Source organism: Mytilus californianus, unplaced genomic scaffold (assembly GCF_021869535.1).
Source record: "Mytilus californianus isolate M0D057914Y unplaced genomic scaffold, xbMytCali1.0.p SCAF_1, whole genome shotgun sequence".
Lineage (NCBI taxonomy): Eukaryota > Metazoa > Mollusca > Bivalvia > Mytilida > Mytilidae > Mytilus > Mytilus californianus.
The window spans coordinates 123,661,191-123,682,177 of NW_026262581.1; the positions used below are offsets into that span (position 1 = coordinate 123,661,191).

General features: G+C 32.6%; 1 protein-coding gene across 1 annotated transcript; it reads right to left on the reverse strand.

Annotated features, from left to right (window-relative positions):
• Window positions 1–634: 634 nt before the first annotated feature.
• Window positions 635–19,994, reverse strand: LOC127712724 (elongin-C). Its single transcript, XM_052219334.1, has 4 exons — window positions 19,877–19,994; window positions 10,590–10,803; window positions 7,510–7,558; window positions 635–1,564 (listed from the first exon to the last, which is right to left on the reverse strand). Exons 2-4 carry the CDS (start codon window positions 10,753–10,755, stop codon window positions 1,423–1,425), a joined length of 357 nt encoding a protein of 118 aa, XP_052075294.1. The 5' UTR covers window positions 10,756–10,803; window positions 19,877–19,994; the 3' UTR covers window positions 635–1,422.
• Between the last annotated feature and the right edge of the window lie 993 nt (window positions 19,995–20,987).

Below are 20,987 nucleotides of genomic sequence, written 5' to 3' on the forward strand. Positions count from 1 at the left end.
CTGTATTTATTTTCATTAACATGTGCTATTGGAATTTCCGGTTTAAACATACACAAGTTTCTAAATTGTTTTTTTTGTTGTGATTTTGACTTATTTTAACACTCGTGAAGTGTTCTAGAATCATTTACAAGCATTTTCAACTTCTATTTGATGATGGAAAACGGGTTTTTCCATGAAAATACCGCAAACGATCACACACGATTTGAAATTACCAGTTTCATCAGACTTTTTCTAACAGTTACAAAAAAGTTTTTTAACCGGAATTCTTGTGGCGAGAAGGGGGTTGCGGACAATGTACCAGTGCAAACTATACAAGGCCAATTACAGTATTGATAAATTAATAATTTTCTTAAACTAGGGTTCTAACTCCTTCAGGCTTAGTTGACCTAAGATATTCATCTATTTATATATCTTGGGCTTTCAAATGTTTCAGTGAGTTCAAGGTTTCCTGATGAAGGTTAATCCAGAAAAGCCCTCCAGACACAAAATATTCAAAAAGTGTTATTTTCATCCATAATTATTTGACAAAATTTGTTAGGCAGGAGTGGCATTTATCAAACTTTACCAAACGATTTTTTCCTAAAAGCTGAAAGAAATCTTTAATTTTGGAAAGCATGAAAGAATAAGGTTCATATAATAACTTAAAAAAAGATTTATTTAATGCAATACACATGGACAAAAATTGTTTTCTACAACTTATAACTTTTTGTAGTAATATAAAACATACTGACTTTTAGAACTCAAGATTTTGGAAAAGGGTTTCAAAGTAAATTGTGTAGAAAGTAAATTTTGTAGGAAACTAAAATTAAATCTTCAGAAAGTATACAGCACATTACTTTAATCAAACTATTGATAAAAATTGACACAAAAGTAGTAGTGACTGAAGAAATACAACACAAGAGATTACACATGAAATGGGATGATTACATGTAAATAAATAAGCAATTTACACATGCACATATACATATACATGTATACATTTCTCAAAACTTATCAAGACCTTCATTGTAACTTTTGTGTATAATTATGATAGGTTCAAAAAAAGAGTATTGCAGACATCAATGAAAACAACAATAAAATATGAGATTTCCTAAGCATCCACATATACGTTTTACATAAAATAGAAAATTTAAAAGAATTATATAATATTGGCACATTCAAATTCCCCTCTATATAAATGTGTTGATTAAACTGAAATATCTGACCATTTCCTTAACCTAAGTTATAAGCTAAAATTGTTTTATGGCAAAAAAAAGCAATCTGTGTTTCACTTTTAATGATGATATGCAATTTATTTCTCTGACTGCTACACAAATTTCAAAGCTTAACTTAATATGATGGTTAACATTTCTAAGACTTTATAATTTAACCACAAAAACTATTTAGGATAACACAATATAAAAAGAAAAAATACAATACATTTCAACAATCAAGGAAATTAGCAGCCATTAAAAGTTCCAGCGCTATTTCCGGAGCAATAGGAAACTCTGGAATCTCTGTCGAACTGTTGGTATACCTCACTTTATATGTAAAATACATGCATACCTTTTGCAAAACATGTGACCTGCAAAAAAAAAATTATTTTTTACATTGATCATTAACATTTACTCCTTCAAGGAGTCCACTGATTTTGGTCATGTTAACTTATTTGTAATTGTAGATCTTATATATCTATCTGATCATATTTGCTGTTCAAAGGATCTCTTGATCAGTTTTTAAGATAAAAGACAAAAACACAAAAATTGATAAAATTGTCTTTCTAGGGCAGTAACTCCTTATAAGGGGTTAAATGAAAATTTTCCACATGATGATTTACTTGTTTAAATTTTTTCTGAACATCTTTGCAATTTACATTTTCTCTCTGTCTGTAGTTTCTGCAGAAAACACAAAAAAAAGGTAATAAACTGTTATCACAGAGATATGTCTCGCCTTTTTGTAATTTTGATAATGCAAATGTGGAAAATAAATTTGCAATACTTTAACATGTAAGTAATGCAAATATTCAAAGTCGATGAACCATGACTGAAGGTACATGGCTAAACAATCTCCATGGAATGATATGTGCCAATGCTAATACAACTGCAGACCAAATACCATTGACTTATCATAAGTTGTTCCCTTTAATCAAACCTAAACACAAACATTAACTTGTAAACAATGTAAAAGTTTCAAAGTCAATGAACCATGATCAGGGGTGGGGCTATATAATCTCCATGGAAACGATACTTGCAAACACCAATAAATTTGCATACCAAATATCAATGACTTAACATTAGCAGTTCATCTTTAACTGATCTAATCACAAACTAATACATGTAAACTAAGCAAAAGTTTCAAAGTAAATAGACCATGACTGAGGGGGCGGGGCCAAATATTCTCCATGGAAATGAGATGTGCTAATGCTTATACAACTGAACACCAATTAACATTGGCCTACCACTAATGGTTCCCCTTGTACTGACCTAATCACAAACTAATACATGTAAACTTAGCAAAATTTTCAAAGTCTATAGACCATGACTAAGGGGGCGGAGCCAAATAATCTCCATGGAAATGAGATATGCCTATGCTTATACAACTGCATACCAAATATCACTGACCCACCACTAGTGGTTCCCCATAAATTGACCTAATCACAAACTAATACATGTTAACTATGAAAAGTTTCAAAGTCAATAGACCTTGACTGAGGGGGCAGGGCCAAATAATCTCCATGGTAATGAGATGTGCCAGTGCTAATACAACTGCATACCAAATATCATTGACCTACCACTAGTGGTTCACCATGAACTAGACCTAATCACAAACTAATACATTGTTGACGCCGCCGCCGCCGAAACAGCATACCTATGTCTCGCTTTTTGACTCCGTCAAGGCGAGACAAAAACATCTTTTAATGCAAGGCACTTTGAAAATAATTACCTATATACAGTATCTTAATTTAACACAAGGTACCCAACTGGCATTTTTGAGAAATAACACTTTGTCGCTAACTTTTGTTATATTTCAATTCTGCAGTTCTCTATCCCACTGAAACTTGTTATTTCGTAAATCTACATTATATAATCTACACAATGGTGTATAACACACATATTTATGTTGTTGGAATCATTCGTAGCAGGCCTTCCAAGTACATGTAGGTCAACAGTAAACTATTTTGTCTTTTCATAGCAAAATGGCAAAGCCAATTAGGTACCTTGTGTTATAAATTTTTTTTATAGAGACAAATGCATGTTTTTAATGGTTATAACAAGTAGTAGTACTCCTTCCTGTAATGAATCATTTGACAATTTCTGCCATTTTACTTATTTGTAGATCTAATACTGCTGAACATTTTTACATTGTAAAGATTCTCTATCTCCTTTAATTTCTGCCAAAAAGTTGATAACAAGAATGTGTCCATAGTACACTGATGCCCCACTCGCACTATCATTTTCTATGTTCAGTGGACTGTGAAATTGGGATCAAAACTCTAATTTGGCATTAAAATTAGAAAGATCATATCATAGGGAACATGTGTACTAAGTTTCAAGTTGATTGGACTTCAACTTCAGCAAAAACTACCTTGACCAAAAACTTTAACCTGACTTGACCAAAAACTTTAACTTGAAGCGGGACAGACGGACGAACGAACGGACGTACGTACGCACAGACCAGAAAACATAATGCCCCTACTACTATCGTAGCTGGGGCATAAAAATCTTCTTTAAAGGTCAGTAACTCATCTGAGGTTGATTGACTATTTCAGCCATATGAGTTAATTGTAGATCTGATGTTGCTGATCATTTTTGCTGTTCAAAGATTCCCTCTATCTATAATTGTTTTTTAAGAATAACCAAAAACTGCTAAAACTGGACATTTCAGGGGCAATTACTTGAAAATGGATTGCGCCACTTATCTGAAAATTTTACTGAAGATAGACCTTGACCTGGTGATAATTTAAACCCTGCCAATTTTGCTTGGAATAAACCAGTTTTTAAAATATAAGCAAATTAAAGAAGAATGTGTCTGAGGACATGAATTCCCCCGCTCAAGCTTTGCAATTTTCCAAGTTAAAAATGGGCATAACTCTAGAACGGTAAGTGACTCACTGCCCAAATTCGAACTCTGTCTGCTATTTTTTGTTCTTAGCAATGTGTTTGAGTTTCATAAAATTTGCATGAGGCAAGCTTAAGTTAGAGTGCAGAATGAAATGGGACAGACAGAAGGACGGACAGTCATGGATAACACTTAATGCCCCCGTTTCTTACAGCGGGGTCATAGCAACTGCAGTTTTACCCTCTGTTTCAATTTTATCAACAACGTTGTAGATCTATGGATCACATCTCGAGATATAACTTTTAAACTAAATTCCCATAGGAACATTCATCTTAACTTTTGTTATATTTGTCCCTTTGTGCCAGATGACTTTTAAAAAAAAAGGTGAGGACAAATACATTTATCATAAAAGTCAACGGGCAGTAATTCTGCCAAAAGTTGGTCAACCAGAACTAAACAGGAACTTGATCTGGGAGTCATTCATTATACACATCATAACCAATAAAATGCTCCGCAGGGCGCAGCTTGATACGACCGCAGAGGTCGAACCCTGAACAGTTGGGGGAAGTATGGACACAACATTCAAGCTTGATACAGCTTTGGATTTGGATTGTGATTAAATATTTGACACAGCATAGGTTTCTAACACAGATTGAATGTGGTCTAAGAACTTAAAAATTTTAAATTGGACATTCACCTATTATGGTCCAATATCCAAAATCTAAATACATGGTTAGATTCAGCATATCAAAGAACCCCAAGAATTCAATTTTTGATGAAATCAAACAAAGTTTAATTTTGGACCCTTTTGACCTCAATGTGGACAAAGTTGATAACGGGGCCCAAAAATCAAAAATCTAAATACATGGTTAGATTCAGCATATCAAAGAACCCCATATATTCAATTTTTGTTGAAATCAAACAAAGTTTAATTTTGGACCCCGATTTGGACCAACTTGAAAACTGGGCCCATAATCAAAAATCTAAATACATGTTTAGATTCAGCATATCAAAGAACCCTAAGAATTCAATTTTTGTTAAAATCAAACTAAGTTTAATTTTGGACCCTTTTGACCTTAATGTAGACCAATTTGAAAACGGAACCAAAATTTAAGAATCTAAATACACAGTTAGATTCGGCATATCAAAGAACCCCAATAATTCAATTTTTGATGAAATCAAACAAAGTTTAATTTTGGACCCTTTGGACCTCAATGTGGACCAATTTAAAAACGGGGCCCAAAATCCAAAAACTAAATACACGGTTAGATTCAGCATATTAAAGAACCCCATGAAATCAAGAATAAAACCCCATTGAAATTGGTCAAGAAATAAGCAATTTATAGGAAGTATCTTCTTTTGCACAATCCTGTGCTATTAAATATTTCTTGCTATTGCGCAATACTGTACAATTGACAATTTCTTGCTATTGCGCAATATTGTGCTATTGGATATTTCTTGCTATTGCGCAATACTGTGCAATTGAAGATTTCCTGCTATTGCGCAATACTGTGCAATTGAAGATTTCTTGCTATTGTGCAATACTGTGCAATTGAAAATTTCTTGCTATTGCACAATACTTATTATATAATAATTTACACATCCTGTTTGGTGTGTATCTCCTACCATATCATTATTATTTGATTTTAAATATAAATCAGAAATAACCAACTTAAAATGGAAAATTTTAAAAGAAACAAAAAAGGAAAAAAATAAAAAAAAGGAAAAAAAAATAAATCCCCCCCCAAAATTTTTTGAACCCCCATTATGATTCATCACCCCCAAACTCAATCCCAGCCTTCCCTTTGTGGTATGGTACCTTGCAGTACAATTTCAGAGAGATCCATACACTTGAACACAAGTTATTGTCTGGAAACTAGAAAAAAAGGTGTTTTTTGGCCCCTTTTTGGCCCCAAATTCCTAAACGTTTAGGGCAATTACCCCCAAACTCAAACCCAGCTTTCCCTTTGTGATATGGAACCTTGTAGTACAATTTCAGAAAGATCCATACACTTACACACAAGTTATTGTCATGAAACTAGAAAAATGCTTGTTTTTTGCCCCTTTTTTGGCCCCTAATTCCTAAAATTTGGAGGCAATTACCCCCAAAATCAATCCCAGCATTCCTTTAGTGATATGGAACCTTGTGGTACAATGTCAGAGAGATCCATACACTAACACACAAGTTATGTCTGGAAGTTACAAAAATGCTTATTTTTGGCCCCTTTTTCCTTTACTGTTATTACCATAACCCCCAAAATCAATCCCAACCTTCCTTTTGTGGTATTGAACCTTGTGGTACAATTTCATAAAGATCCATTCACTTAAACTAAAGTTAGAGTGCGAAAACCAATGTGTCTTCGGACGACGACGCCATACCAATATACAACAAAAATTTTTTTGCGGTCGTATAAAAATTTGTCAAGGGTATCATGGAGACCTGTATCGTACCTGTGATTGCTGCTATCAGTATAAAAGACATTAATGTTCAATGCAAAAATATAAGTCCCATCTATCATTAAAATACATAAAAATTTAAAAAAAAAGCCTTTTCTACAAGTGCTATTTCTTGATTATGTAGAATCATTTGTCCAAGTATCATAGCATTTCATAAAGGTTTAACAATGTTAGTGATGTCTTATAACTCTGACCCAGTAACTGCAATTTTTTTTTATCTTTCTATCAATAAAATAAAGAAAAATTAAGAAAGAAAATATCAGAATTTTGCTCTAGATTCCGTCTTTAGCTCATGAAAAAGCTTCTGTCCAAGTTTCATAAAATTTTGTGAAGGTTTGACAAAGTCATTGATGTCTAAAAAAATTAACCTACACATGTAAATGTTGATTATGGCTGCAGCAATCGAAATTTAGGGTCGGTATGTCTCACTTCCAACTTTTGTTGTGAGCTCTACAAAATTCAGATCACTTTCTTAAAACACAAGAAAAAAAGGTTTGGCAGGAGAAACAAGATCATCATTGGCAGCACTATATACCCTCGCCCACTCTGTGATGGGGGAATATTCACATTTAAATTAATACACCATTAAATGATGATTTGTTTCTTATTTGTCTATAATTGTCCTTTACTTACCAAACTATCAATCTCTATTGTTAGATTTTAATGTGTCTTTGTGTGTCAAAAATAAAAGTCCCTAGCCAGAGTTGACCAATAGAAGTTAATTTTTAGTAATTTAAATGAAAAAGCTTATAAATAAATGTAATAAGTATTTTTTCAACAAAATGTCAGTATATTTTTTGCTTAACACTCTTCCATCAATCATTCTTACCATTTTAAGCCGTCATGCAAAAGTAAAATCATTTACATGTAAATTTTTGTACATGCAAGTCTATAATCTTTGTTACCTTTTTCTTCTCATTTGAATAATAAATTGTGAATAGATAGATCAGCAAAAATATGCAGCACTTTTCTGTTGTAAGCTTAACTTTTTTTAAATACTTTGTGTGTACTTACGGTATTTCTCTAAAATTTATTTCATTTGTTTCATTTTCGGCAAACTGTCCTAAAAACAAAAGAATAATGTTCTATAAAACAGAAACAATCTGTAACAGAGAGGTACATCATACAACCAATCATATGTTTACATTAAGAATGAATAAAGACATAATTTCATAAATACATTGTATGTCAAAGTCAATCTGGATGTTTAGTTGACTTCAAGCAAGAATTTGAATTGGTGCTTCATGCACATGTACAACCTAAAAAAAAAGGTTGGTAACTAATTTAATAGGACAAGAATTACCATTATATGTTAAACAATACAAGATTTTAATTTTTTAGTCATTTTTGGGGATTAGACAAGAGGACAATTTAATTTAAATATATACTTCCCCCAAATCTTATGTTGATAACATAAATGTGATGCAGTGTCTCTCTAATATTAAGAATTTAATGCTTTAAAAATAATAAATATGCAGATGCAGTCCAAAATACCAAACTCTGTAAAATTTGATGGACCTGATTTTTGGGAACGTTCCATTTACATTATCTGGTAATTTAGGTTCGTCAAATATTACTGAGTTTGGTATTTTATACTCTCCAAAAGTGAAGGATCTTGGGAATTTAGGGAAACCATTTTAAAAATGAAGTAGGTCATTGCACATCCCAAATGGAATTGTAACTTATTCTATCATTACTTTTGCAGTTTTGGATATTTCTGGAAATATTTTGCACCAAAAAGCATACAAAAGGTAAGAATTTGTATAACGGCAAAAATGCTGGCCATCAATGAAGATTTCATAGCAAAATTGGGTCTCAAAGTAGCACCAAAAATTCTCTCTCAAAGTCCAGATGAAAAAAATGGCTTCAGCGTTATGGCGTTGTAGGAAGGCATCACAGCAAAAAATTAAAATAACCTTCCAAGATATAATTATTTGGACTAATGCAGATGTAGTGGTGGGGTGGCTTCCCTTTGGTAGTAAAAGAATGAGTTATGGCCAACATGTACAGTACAGCAAGTGACACACTTTGATAAATGGTGGCCATAAAATCAATGTTCACCATAGTAACTCTTATTGTAATAAATCATTATAATGTGTAATTTTTAATTTCATGTTATGTTTATGTTTGTATACATGTAGTTTTTAAATCAATCCAATCAAAAATATATTATATAATGAATGATTACTCAACTCAATTATAAGCCCTGTGATAAGTTAAAAAAATGTTATATACTCTATTTATTTTTTTAACTATCAGCCGTTCTATATCAGTAAAGTGAGATGATGATTTATATAGTATTGCAACATAGAAAGAATATTAACAAGAAATTCAATACCTTTTAACAGTAAAATGGCTTAAAAGACATCAAGATTTCAAAAAGATGGGAAGGGTAATATGTCTTCCTGCAGACCTTATGAACTAACACATTAAAAATCTGGCTAATCGTGACGGTCTAGGACAAAGCAGTGTTTATATTCATATGTTCTCATCCTGAATTTTAAATAAAAATAAAATAAATAAAACTGTGCTATCGTTGCGTATTAACAAGTTGTTTGATTGAAATTGACTTTTGTCTTTGCTTGTGCTTTGTTTAGGTGTTCTCGTCGAGTTCCGCGTTATAATATATTTATAGATTCTTGACAACGTTATGAAGATGGATAAGGATCGAGAATCCGAAATGATTTTTAATGCAATCATTTGTGCGCTTTGAAAAAGGATAATTCTATATATAAGTAAAGCACCCTTTTGTCACACAGAGAAAATACGTTGATCCAAGATGACAAGTAAACAAGCTAAAGAAAATCGACATTGCTTGATTTCTTTACAACCCAAGAAAAAAGAAGCAGGTGAAAACAGAATCACATATTATGCAATTTACACATGAATTTCGATAGTTGTTGATGTGACTGACAATTCTTTAATAAAGATCATAATAATTTTCGGATCCATTTAACGCTGATATGGTTGTCAAGTATATATAATTATTGACACAGAGCTCAACGAGAACACACAAATGACAATATGTCAGTGTAACAACAGGTCTATGTACATGTATTGTTTATCCTGTTTCCAGTTTCTGTTATAGTTTTATAGTCTAACCTACTCTGAAAATTTCTATTATAAAAAAATAAATCATAAAAATTTCATATAGGTTGGCCTGCATTTGTTTTTGTGCATGTTATTTTTTTCACATTTTCATTTCTTCACAAAATTTAAATGTATGTTTGGCTAGGCTAGGAAAAATACTGACAATTTCTTCATGGTTAGAATCGATTATTTCTGTGTGTTTTGAATGGTAACTTTTATGATCCAGGTTTTGAGGTTGTTTCTTATTTACTTAACTTGATTGCATTGATTTCTTGGTAATAGTTAATTATGACCCATCAGCTGCTTTTTCACCTTTTGAAAATAACTGGCAATATGATTGATTACAATTAAGATCATTATTGATATCAAAATATTTTTATTTGATAACCAATCCCCTCACAACTTACCAATAAGATTAAACTTACTAAAACAAACGCTAAAAAAAAAGACATTATTCCTATGAAACCTCATTTTTCCGAACTTGTAACATTTTCAATACAAGTCAAACAAAAATTTCTGGGGGGCAAGCCCCCATAGACCCCACCCCCATCTTCTATCCGATACTTCAAATTAGTAAACAGCCTGTTCACTTCAAACTTATTGAAAACCCTAGGCCTGGATACCCATGAAAATAAATGAATCCACAGTAAGTTTTTTAGGTCCACAAATGCCATATGGCCCTCAGTGCTATTACCACTATTGACTTTTTGTAATTAATAACAAACTCGATTTTAGTTTAATGTACTCCTTTGCCAAATTTTCTGATATTCTCTAAACATGGCATTTTGAAAATATTTTACATAAAAATGCTATGAAATCACTGCCTGTGTCATAAAACAAAATTAAAATTGAATGTCAACTGTATTATACAATGTATTTCTTGTTGTGGATATGTTGAACCAGTAATTTTTCTACAAGGTACATGAATGTGCATTGTATATTTTAATTATTCATTGTTCTTTCCATTTTAGTTGCTATTGTATTCTTCTTATGGTAAAACATACCTGGCCCACTTAACATGGCTTTGATTGTTCCAGATGTCAGTGCATGGTCTCTTTTGACATAGAACTCATGACCATCAGATGACACCAGTTTGACATACATTGCATCAGGTCCTTCACAACCCCCATACATCTTCTCCTCATCTCCCTTTTCATCCTTATCTGTCATGTTGAATTAAGTGACTAGTGTGAGGATTTCAATCTAATATTAACAAATCTGTAAAAGTGAGGATGTATTTTAAAGTTTGAATTTCCAGTGGCATTATTGACCCTTGGTCATGTTGGTAAACCTACATCTTTATCTAGGAGTCATAAATAAATTGCACACAACCAGTCTTCAAGCTTGGGCATAGATCAAGCCCATGGCTTTTTAAAATTTCTACTACAGGCCAATAGAATCTATACAAAATCCAATAAAATGCTTCGCTGGGCGCAGCTTGATACGACCGCAGAGGTCGAACCCTGAACAGTTGGGGCAAGTATGGACACAACATTCAAGCTTGATACAGCTCTGAATTTGGATTGTGATTAAATATTTGACACAGCATAGGTTTCTGACACAGAAAGAATGTGGTCTAAGAACTTCAATTTTTTTAATTAACCTATTATGGTCCAATGTCCAAAATCAAAATACATGGTTAGATTCAGCATATCAAAGAACCCCATATATTCAATTTTTGTTGAAATCGAACAAAGTTTAATTTTGGACCCCAACTTGGACAAACTTGAAAACTGGTCCCATAATCAAAAATCTAAACACATGTTTAGATTCAGCATATCAAAGTACCCCAAGAATTCAATTTTTGTTAAAATCAAACTAATTCTAATTTTGGACCCTTTGGACCTTAATGTAGACCAATTTAAAAACGGGACCCAAAATTAAAAATCTAAAAACACGGTTAGATTTGGCATATCAAAGAACCCCAATAATTCAATTTTTGATGAAATCAAACAAAGTTTAATTTTGGACCCTTTTGACCTCAATATGAACCAATTTGATAGCGGGCCCACAAAATAAAAAATCTAAATACATGGTAAGATTCAGCATATCAAAGAACCCCATATATTCAATTTTTGTTGAAATCAAACAAAGTTTAATTTTGGACCCCAACTTGGACCAACTTGAAAACTGGGCCAAAAATCTAAAATCTAAATACATGTTTATATTCAGCATATCAAAGAACCCCATATATTCAATTTTTGTTGAAATCAAACAAAGTTTAATTTTGGACCCCAACTTGGACAAACTTGAAAACTGGTCCCATAATCAAAAATCTAAACACATGTTTAAATTCAGCATATCAAAGAACCCCAAAAATTCAATTTTTGTTAAAATCAAACTAAGTTTAATTTTGGACCCTTTGGACCTTAATGTAGACCAATTTAAAAAACGGGACCCAAAATTAAAAATCTAAATACACGGTTAGATTTGGCATATCAAAGAACCCCAATAATTCAAATTTGATTAAATCAAACAAAGTTTAATTTTGGACCCTTTTGACCTCAATATGAACCAATTTGATAGCGGGCCCACAAATAAAAAATCTAAATACATGGTAAGATTCAGCATATCAAAGAACCCCATATATTCAATTTTTGTTGAAATCAAACAAAGTTTAATTTTGGACCCCAATTTGGACCAACTTGAAAACTGGGCCAAAAATCTAAAATCTAAATACATGTTTAGATTCAGCATATCAAAGAACCCCATATATTCAATTTCTGTTGAAATCAAACAAAGTTTAATTTTGGACCCCAACTTGGACCAACTTGAAAACTGGGCCCATAATCAAAAATCTAAACACATGTTTAGATTCAGCATATCAAAGAACCCCAAGAATTCAATTTTTGTCAAAATCAAACTAAGTTTAATTTTGGACCCTTTGGATCTTAATGTAGACCAATTTAAAAATGGGACCCAAAATTAAAAATCTAAATACATGGTTAGATTTGGCATATCAAAGAACCCCAATAATTCAATTTTTGATGAAATCAAACAAAGTTTAATTTTGGACCCTTTTGACCTCAATATGAACCAATTTGATAGCGGGTCCACAAATAAAAAATCTAAATACATGGTTAGATTCAGCATATCAAAGAACCCCAAGAATTCAATTTTTGATGAAATCAAACAAAGTTTAATTTTGGACCCTTTTGACCTCAATGTGGACAAAGTTGATAACGGGGCCCAAAAATCAAAAATCTAAATACATGGTTAGATTCAGCATATCAAAGAACCCCATATATTCAATTTTTGTTGAAATCAAACAAAGTTTAATTTTGGACCCCGATTTGGACCAACTTGAAAACTGGGCCCATAATCAAAAATCTAAATACATGTTTAGATTCAGCATATCAAAGAACCCTAAAAATCCAATTTTTGTTAAAATCAAACTAAGTTTAATTTTGGACCCTTTTGACCTTAATGTAGACCAATTTGAAAACGGAACCAAAAATTAAGAATCTAAATACACGGTTAGATTCGGCATATCAAAGAACCCCAATAATTCAATTTTTGATGAAATCAAACAAAGTTAAATTTTGGACCCTTTGGACCTCAATGTGGACCAATTTAAAAACGGGGCCCAAAATCCAAAAACTTAATACACGGTTAGATTCAGCATATTAAAGAACCCCAAGAATTCAAGAATAAAACCCCATTGAAATTGATCAAGAAATTAGCAATTTATACGAAGTATCTTCTTTTGCACAATACTGTGCAATTGAATATTTCTTGCTATTGTGCAATACTGTACAATTGACAATTTCTTGCTATTGCGCAATATTGTGCTATTGGATATTTCTTGCTATTGCGCAATACTGTGCAATTGAAGATTTCTTGCTATTGCGCAATACTGTGCAATTGAAGATTTCTTGCAATTGTGCAATACTGTGCAATTGAAAATTTCTTGCTATTGCACAATACTTATTATATAATAATTTACACATCCTGTTTGGTGTGTATCTCCTACCATATCATTATTATTTGCTTTTAAATATTAATCAGAAATAACCAACTTAAAATGGAAAAATTTAAAAGAAAAAAAAAAGAAAAAAAAGAAACCCCCATCACCCCCAAACTCAATCCCAGCCTTCCCTTTGTGGTATGGTACCTTGCAGTACAATTTCAGAGAGATCCATACACTTGAACACAAGTTATTGTCTGGAAACTAGAAAAATGCTTATTTTTGGCCCCTTTTTGGCCCCCAATTCCTAAACGTTTCGGGCAATTACCCCCAAACTCAATTCCAGCTTTCCCTTTGTGATATGGAACCTTGTAGTACAATTTCAGAAATATCCAAACACTTACACACAAGTTATTGTCATGAAACTAGAAAAATGCTTGTTTTTTGCCCCTTTTTTGGCCCCTAATTCCTAAAATTTTGAGGCAATTACCCCCAAAATCAATAATAGCCTTCCCTTTGTGATATGGAACCTTGTGGTACAATGTCAGAGAGATCCATACACTTACACACAAGTTATTGTCTGGAAGTTACAAAAATGCTTATTTTTGGCCCCTTATTCCTTAACTGTTGGTACCATAACCCCCAAAATCAATCCCAACCTTCCTTTCGTGGTATTGAACCTTATGGTAAAATTTCATGGAGATCCATTCACTTAAACTAAAGTTAGAGTGCGAAAACCAATGTGTCTTCGGACGACGCCGGACAACGCCAGACGACGACGACGACGCCAACGTCATACCAATATACGACCAAAAAATTTTCAATTTTTGCGGTCGTATAAAAAATGAGCATTGAGCCTGTAACTGCAAAAGTTTATTGTGAATGCTGAACTGGTAATAATTATAAAGACTAATGAAACATTTCACACAATTTTGGATAAATAAAAAATATATCACATACTTCTCATACACTTTACATTAAAAAGAAACAAACTCCTCAGATCAAGAAATGATATATGAATGTTATGCTGTCAAACATTTTCAGAGGAAAAACACTGCAAATAACAACTAAAACAAATAATTTTTGAATCAAGTCTCCACAAATTGATGAAAATGCTTTTTTCAAAGTTTACATACATTTTGTAACAACAACAACAACAAAACGGTTACACAGTTAGCTATAAAACTAATCTTCCCTGAAGCCCTCGTCATAGAAAAAACAGAAACAAACAAGAATGTGTCCATAGTACACGGATGTCCCACTCGCACTATCATTTTCTATGTTCAGTGGACCGTAAAATTGGGGTCAAAACTCTAATGTGGCATTAAAACAAGAGGCTGTCGAGTGACAGCAAACCGGATTTTCCTGCAGAGGTCGAACCCTGAACAGTTGAGCAAGTATGGACACAAAATTTAAGCTTAAAACAGCTCTGAATTGGGATTATGATTGAATATTTAAAATAGATTATTACCTAATTAATAATGAAAATGATATTTGCAAATCTGAACCCCAAACAGGATCATGTAAAAATTAAACATTAACACACACAACAATAAAATGCTCCGCTGGGGCGCAGCTTGATACGACCGCAGAGGTCAAACACTGAACAGTTGGGGCAAGTATGGACACAACATTCAAGCTTGATACAGCACTGAATTTGGATTGTAATTAAATATTTGACACAGCATAGGTTTCTGACACAGAATGAAAGTGGTCTAAGAACTTAAAAATTTTTAATTTACCTATTCAAACCATATCATTATTATTTGCTTTTATATATAAATCAGAAATAACCAATTTAAAATGGAAAATTTTAAAGAAAAAAAAGGAAAAAAAAAAACCCAAATTTTTTGAACCCCCTTATCATTCATCAACCCCAAACTCAATCCCAGCCTTCCCTTTGTGGTATGGTACCTTGCAGTACAATTTCAGAGAGATCCATAAACTTGAACACAAGTTATTGTCTGGAAACTAGAAAAATGCTTATTTTTGGCCCCTTATTTCTAAACTTTTTGGGCAATTACCCCCAAACTCAATTCCAGCTTTCCCTTTGTGATATGGAACATTGTAGTACAATTTCATAAAGATCCATACACTTACACACAAGTTATTGTCATGAAACTAGAAAAATGCTTGTTTATTGCCCCTTTTTGGCCCCTAATTCCTAAAATTTGGAGGCAATATCCCCCAAAATCAATCCCAGCATTCCCTTTGTGATATGGAACCTTGTGATACAATGTCAGAGAGATACTTACACTTACACACAAGTTATTGTCATGAAACTAGAAAAATACTTGTTTTTTGCCCCTTTTTGGCCCCTAATTCCTAAAATTTGGAGGTGATTACTCCTAAAATCAATCCCAGCATTCCCTTTGTGATATGGAACCTTGTGGTATAATGTCAGAGAGATCCATACACTTACACACAAGTTATGTCTGGAAGTTACAAAAATGCTTATTGTTGGCCCCTAATTCCTTAACTGTTGGTACCATAACCCCCAAAATCAATCCCCACCTTCCTTTTGTGGTATTGAACCTTATGGTAAAATTTCATTGAGATCCATTCACTTAAACTAAAGTTAGAGTGCGAAAACTAATGTGTCTTCGGACAACGACGACGCCAACGTCATACCAATATACGACCACAAAATTTTTTTTGCGGTCGTATAAAAATAAAATACCACATAACAACTGTGACATCTACCTTCATAACACACGACTTAAAAAAAATAGTTATAAAGAAATTTTGATGTTATCATGTGTTCATGGAATAAGTTTGAGTTATTTCCCTTGGAACAGAAATATGGTTTAACATAGTACTCTAACATTAGATATGATTAATAGTTCTCTAAAATTAGATATGATGTAACACAATGTATATCTATTTTCAAATTATATTCAAATATAATTAATAGTTCCATATATTTTTTCTTTCATTTGTCACAAACTAATACAGATCAGCAACTTATCTATGATCAATTTCAACAACTTTAAATGTAATGAAGTATATCCTATAATAAAAATAGATTATTATCTAATTAAAGGAGTTCACTTCATAAAAAAAAAAAAATATATATATAGCATTCAGAAAATTATTTTATACAGAATAACATGAATAACAAACAAACCTACCACAAAATTCCTCAAACAATTTACCAAAGAAAAGAAAAAAAAATCCAAAATGTCATTTATCATTAATACAATGTCAATGAGTTATTTCCCTTTGTAGAGAAATGGATTAATTCATCAAAAATTGAATTCTTGGGAAAGGGCTATAACTGAACAACGAGAAAAGCTAAAATCGTGAAAATTGAACTTGACCTTCATTTAGTCACAGGAAACAACATATCTAAATTCTTCAAAGCGTTTTCATGTAAATGAACGGACACTGTTTGGCAGCCGCCCGCCCGCCGTACATCCCCAAATCATTAACCGATTTTTACTTCGAAAATCCGGTTAATTAGAAAGATCATATCATAGGGATCATGTGTACTAAGTTTCAAGTTGATTGGACTTCAACTTCATCAAAAACTACCTTGACCAAAAACTTTAACCTGAAGCGGGACAGACAGACGAACGGACAGGCGAACAAACGGACGCATAGACCGAAAAACATAATGCCCCTCTACTATCGTAGGTGGGGCATAAAAAGCAAACATATACATGGTATACATTAGTATAAAAGTCAAGTATAATGATAACGTTCAGTACAACTGCATAAAATGTTATGAAAAAATAAACATGATGAAATAATTAATATTCAATATTTTTTCAACTGAAACATAATGAAACTTGCTGGTAAGATATGTTGGGGCATCATTTTTGATGCACTTAAATGTCACCACAAACTTGTGATATTTTATTCCCTGTTCAACTGTCATCCAGTTTAAGTGTTTGAATAAGATGTAAGGCAGACAGTCAAATTCAGTAAAAGTAGTATATCTTGTATTGCTTCAAATGAAAATGAACATTGTTTTGTGCAAAAGTAAAAATATGTGTTTTTATGCCTAAAAATTAATAGGGTTGATAAGTTATGTTGCATATATTTGTTTATTAAATTAGCTTTTACAACAACAACTGATACATGTACATGTATGTATGCAAAAAAAAATTTGAACAAAGCCAAGCCTTACATTAAAACATTAAGATCAGTTGAGAAACCTTTACACACTGCAACACAAGTTTGTTTGGTCTTAATCTGTTCTTCCCAGAATTCTGCTCAGTTAACATTATGCGTCAACACTTTATTAAAACTAGACAAAGATGATGAGCATGAATTTAGTGCCACAAGCATGGGATTTAGAAAACAGGTACATGTACAATTTGAAAATGGTTGTGTCTAAGACACATTTGACACTCCCACAATAAAAATTTATGGATTTAAAGAAAATCAAAATCTTGATAAAACACACACACTATCAATATACATAATGAAACCCTACATAATAATAAGGTATAAGTTTGAAAACTGTAAAAAATTAGCTGGACAAACCATGCATAATTTCACTAAAAATGACAATGTTCACCATTCAGACATTTGTAGAATTTTTTTGGAAGAAAACCAAATTCCAGTGAACATAAAAATTCACACCTTTTATATATGAATAAACACTCAGCAATGTATACATGTACATGTATATAACTTTTAGCTTGAAAACTGTAATTTGCTGTTACCACGTGCCCTGCATGCATAATGCGTATTGCCAAAAAATTACTTAGTTCAACAACCTGTCATTTGAAGAAAATCAAATCCCAGAATACTCAAAAAGTGGTGGTCGAAGGGTTTTGATCAACAAAATTTTACAAAGTACTGACACAATTTTGGTATTTTGCAATAGAATAATAGTGAGGACCAGCAGATTTTCTTCAAAGACCACCAGGGGAAGAAAAGATTTTGAGAACTCTGAAATCCTAATAATATGCACACCTTTAATATACTGTACTGTATGTACTAACACTCTACATAAAGGTTAGCCAGACAAACCATATACATGTACATGTACCTCAAGTAGGATGGACTGACAGGGGTAAAACAAAACCAGTGTCAGTCTGGATCATTTGACTGGCAACAATTTGAAATGTCTGACATACATGTATGTTGTTACAACATGTACAAAGTCAGTCCAAATATCTGACACCATCTTCTCTAGCCAAGGGTTACTATCCAGTCCCTCCTAATCTACATGTACTAAGGCTGGAGAGAAGGCTAGCTACTTGTAAGATGGTCAGACACGAAAACTTTAGAATCGAACTGACAAATTTGACAAAAGTGTCAGTCTAAATATCCCATTAGACAAAACTCTTCTGAAGAACTCTTTACTATAAGCCACCATACTGCATTCAACAATGAGCAAAACCCATACCAAATAGTCAACTTTAAAAGGCCCCATCTAGACAAATAATCAAAAACTAAGGGGAAAACACCAACACACTGATTTATGACAAAATAATTTAAGAAAAACAGATGACAAACAACAACCAAAGATTAACAGGAACCTGACTTGGGACAGACACAGAATGTGGCAGAGTTGAACATGTTCATGAGCATTCAGCCCACCCTAACTTTCAACTCTGACACAGTGAGACTGTGCATAGACTTATTGACAAAATTACTACTTAACTTTTAATACTTCCATACAATTCTGCATTACATTGACATACAATGTGTGATGGTATGATATTAAAAACAAAGTACAGGTCAGTAACAATGGTTGCATTCACTATCCAATACACCTTATCGCTATTTGTCCGCCATTAGTAGCAAATTACTGGACATCACAAAGGTTACTGTAAATTTTTGACGTCATAATGGAAAATGTCTGATGCCACAAAGGAAAAACTATTGTTGTATGACGTAAATAGTTCAAGTGGCGCAGATTCTCGGGTCAAGTGTTGCAGATTCCCAAATAGCAGTAAGATCTATTGTTGATTCTGACTCATTTCACAAAAATTTCTCAAAAACACTTGTACATCGTGAACAATTCAGTAAAACTTGTGATATTTTTTTATTTATGGTAAGGTTATTTTGTGGAAAGAGACCCGGTACCTTACAAACGGCTATTTATAGGGATTTGATACACACAAATGGTAAATTATATATTTCTCAACTTATTTTAAGACTGATAGTCTGAACGGTTTACACATTTAGTCTATGTTTCTTCAATAAAAAGAAACAGCTTCAGACTCTGGATCACAAACACCAGCAAAGTATGTACATTAAGTGTTTTCACTGATGAAATACGATATTTTTAGCTCGCACTGACTATTGTTTTGATCTGAACGTGAGTGAACATGTGAAAGAAACGAGCGTAAATCAAGGGTTTTAAATCTAATAATTGGATGAAATATTGTCTATATTCTTCAGAATGACTTTAGATGTCCTTACCAACGCGAATACTTGTATAAAAGTGGGGTTTCAGCCCCTTAGTTTTGATCCTCACGCTTCCCTTCGATGGTCCTTACCAACAGATTCCCGGATGAAAATGAACCTCGTGACTTTTGTGCGGTGTTAGGTCAAATTCCGTCATTTCGGAAATAATTATGCAAGTGTCTTATTTATGTTGAATTTTTTAAAGTAACGTTGTTTTTTTTTACATTTTGGGGAGCACTTTTGTAAATTTGACATTTTTCGTAATAATTTAACAGATATAAATTTTGAATAGACGCCAACAATTTCTTTTCTGTTTACCAATGTTTTCCGGAATATTTTTTTATGTTTTAAATATTGCGCACTGTGATATCATGAGTATGTTACAGTTTTTTGGGTCACTATTTTGTACACTGATATATCATATTTTATTTTATTTTGTTAATATGAGGAAGGCGCTACCTTAAATGCCATGCAGCTTTATACCAAGACTATGTCCTATATATTGATTGATTGGTGGTTGCTTAACGTCCAGTGGCAAATATTTCATGCATGTTCAGGTCGAATGTCCTACATATCTGTATAGTTTTTGTCTAAAATAAAATAATAAGTTCAGATGGAAAATGTTTAGGGAAAGATCATTGAACTTCAAAAGGCAGGAGAGGTATGGTATTTTTTTGCTTTGCGGACGCGTCGCAGGAAGGCGTCAAAGCAAAAATTTAAAATTTAGCCTTCCTAGACGTCATAATTATTTGGACTAGTATTTTTCTTAAAAAATTGATGGAAAAAAAATACTCTGTTCAAGCAGACGACAAAAAAAAATATTCTGAATCCAGATTTTCCCCTTACCTTCTAGTGTTATATTTTGACTAAATAATTTTGATTGATAGCATTGAAGCGCTTCACGTGTAAAAAATCTGACTCAAACAAAAAACCATACCTCCCCCCTTTGAAGCTAAATGGTTGCTCCCTTATTGTTTTCTGCTGAAAATGAATTTATTGGTGATTTATATCATTCATTATCTTGTGCATTTTCATATCCATTTTTCTTTCTTTGCAAATTTTACAAAATTTAAAACAATAAGACATTTGTTTAATTTCAAAACTATGAATACTGTTATACAATCCA

Bases quoted from the DNA above. Each gene is read 5' to 3' on its own strand.
- LOC127712724 (XM_052219334.1), bottom strand. From the start codon at position 10,755: ATGACAGATAAGGATGAAAAGGGAGATGAGGAGAAGATGTATGGGGGT. The intron at 7,559-10,589 runs GTATGTTTTACC...TTTTGTTTTTAG, and splicing joins AGCCATGTTAAGTGGGCCAG to GACAGTTTGCCGAAAATGAA. The intron at 1,565-7,509 runs GTAAGTACACAC...TTTTTTTTGCAG, and splicing joins ATAAATTTTAGAGAAATACC to GTCACATGTTTTGCAAAAGG.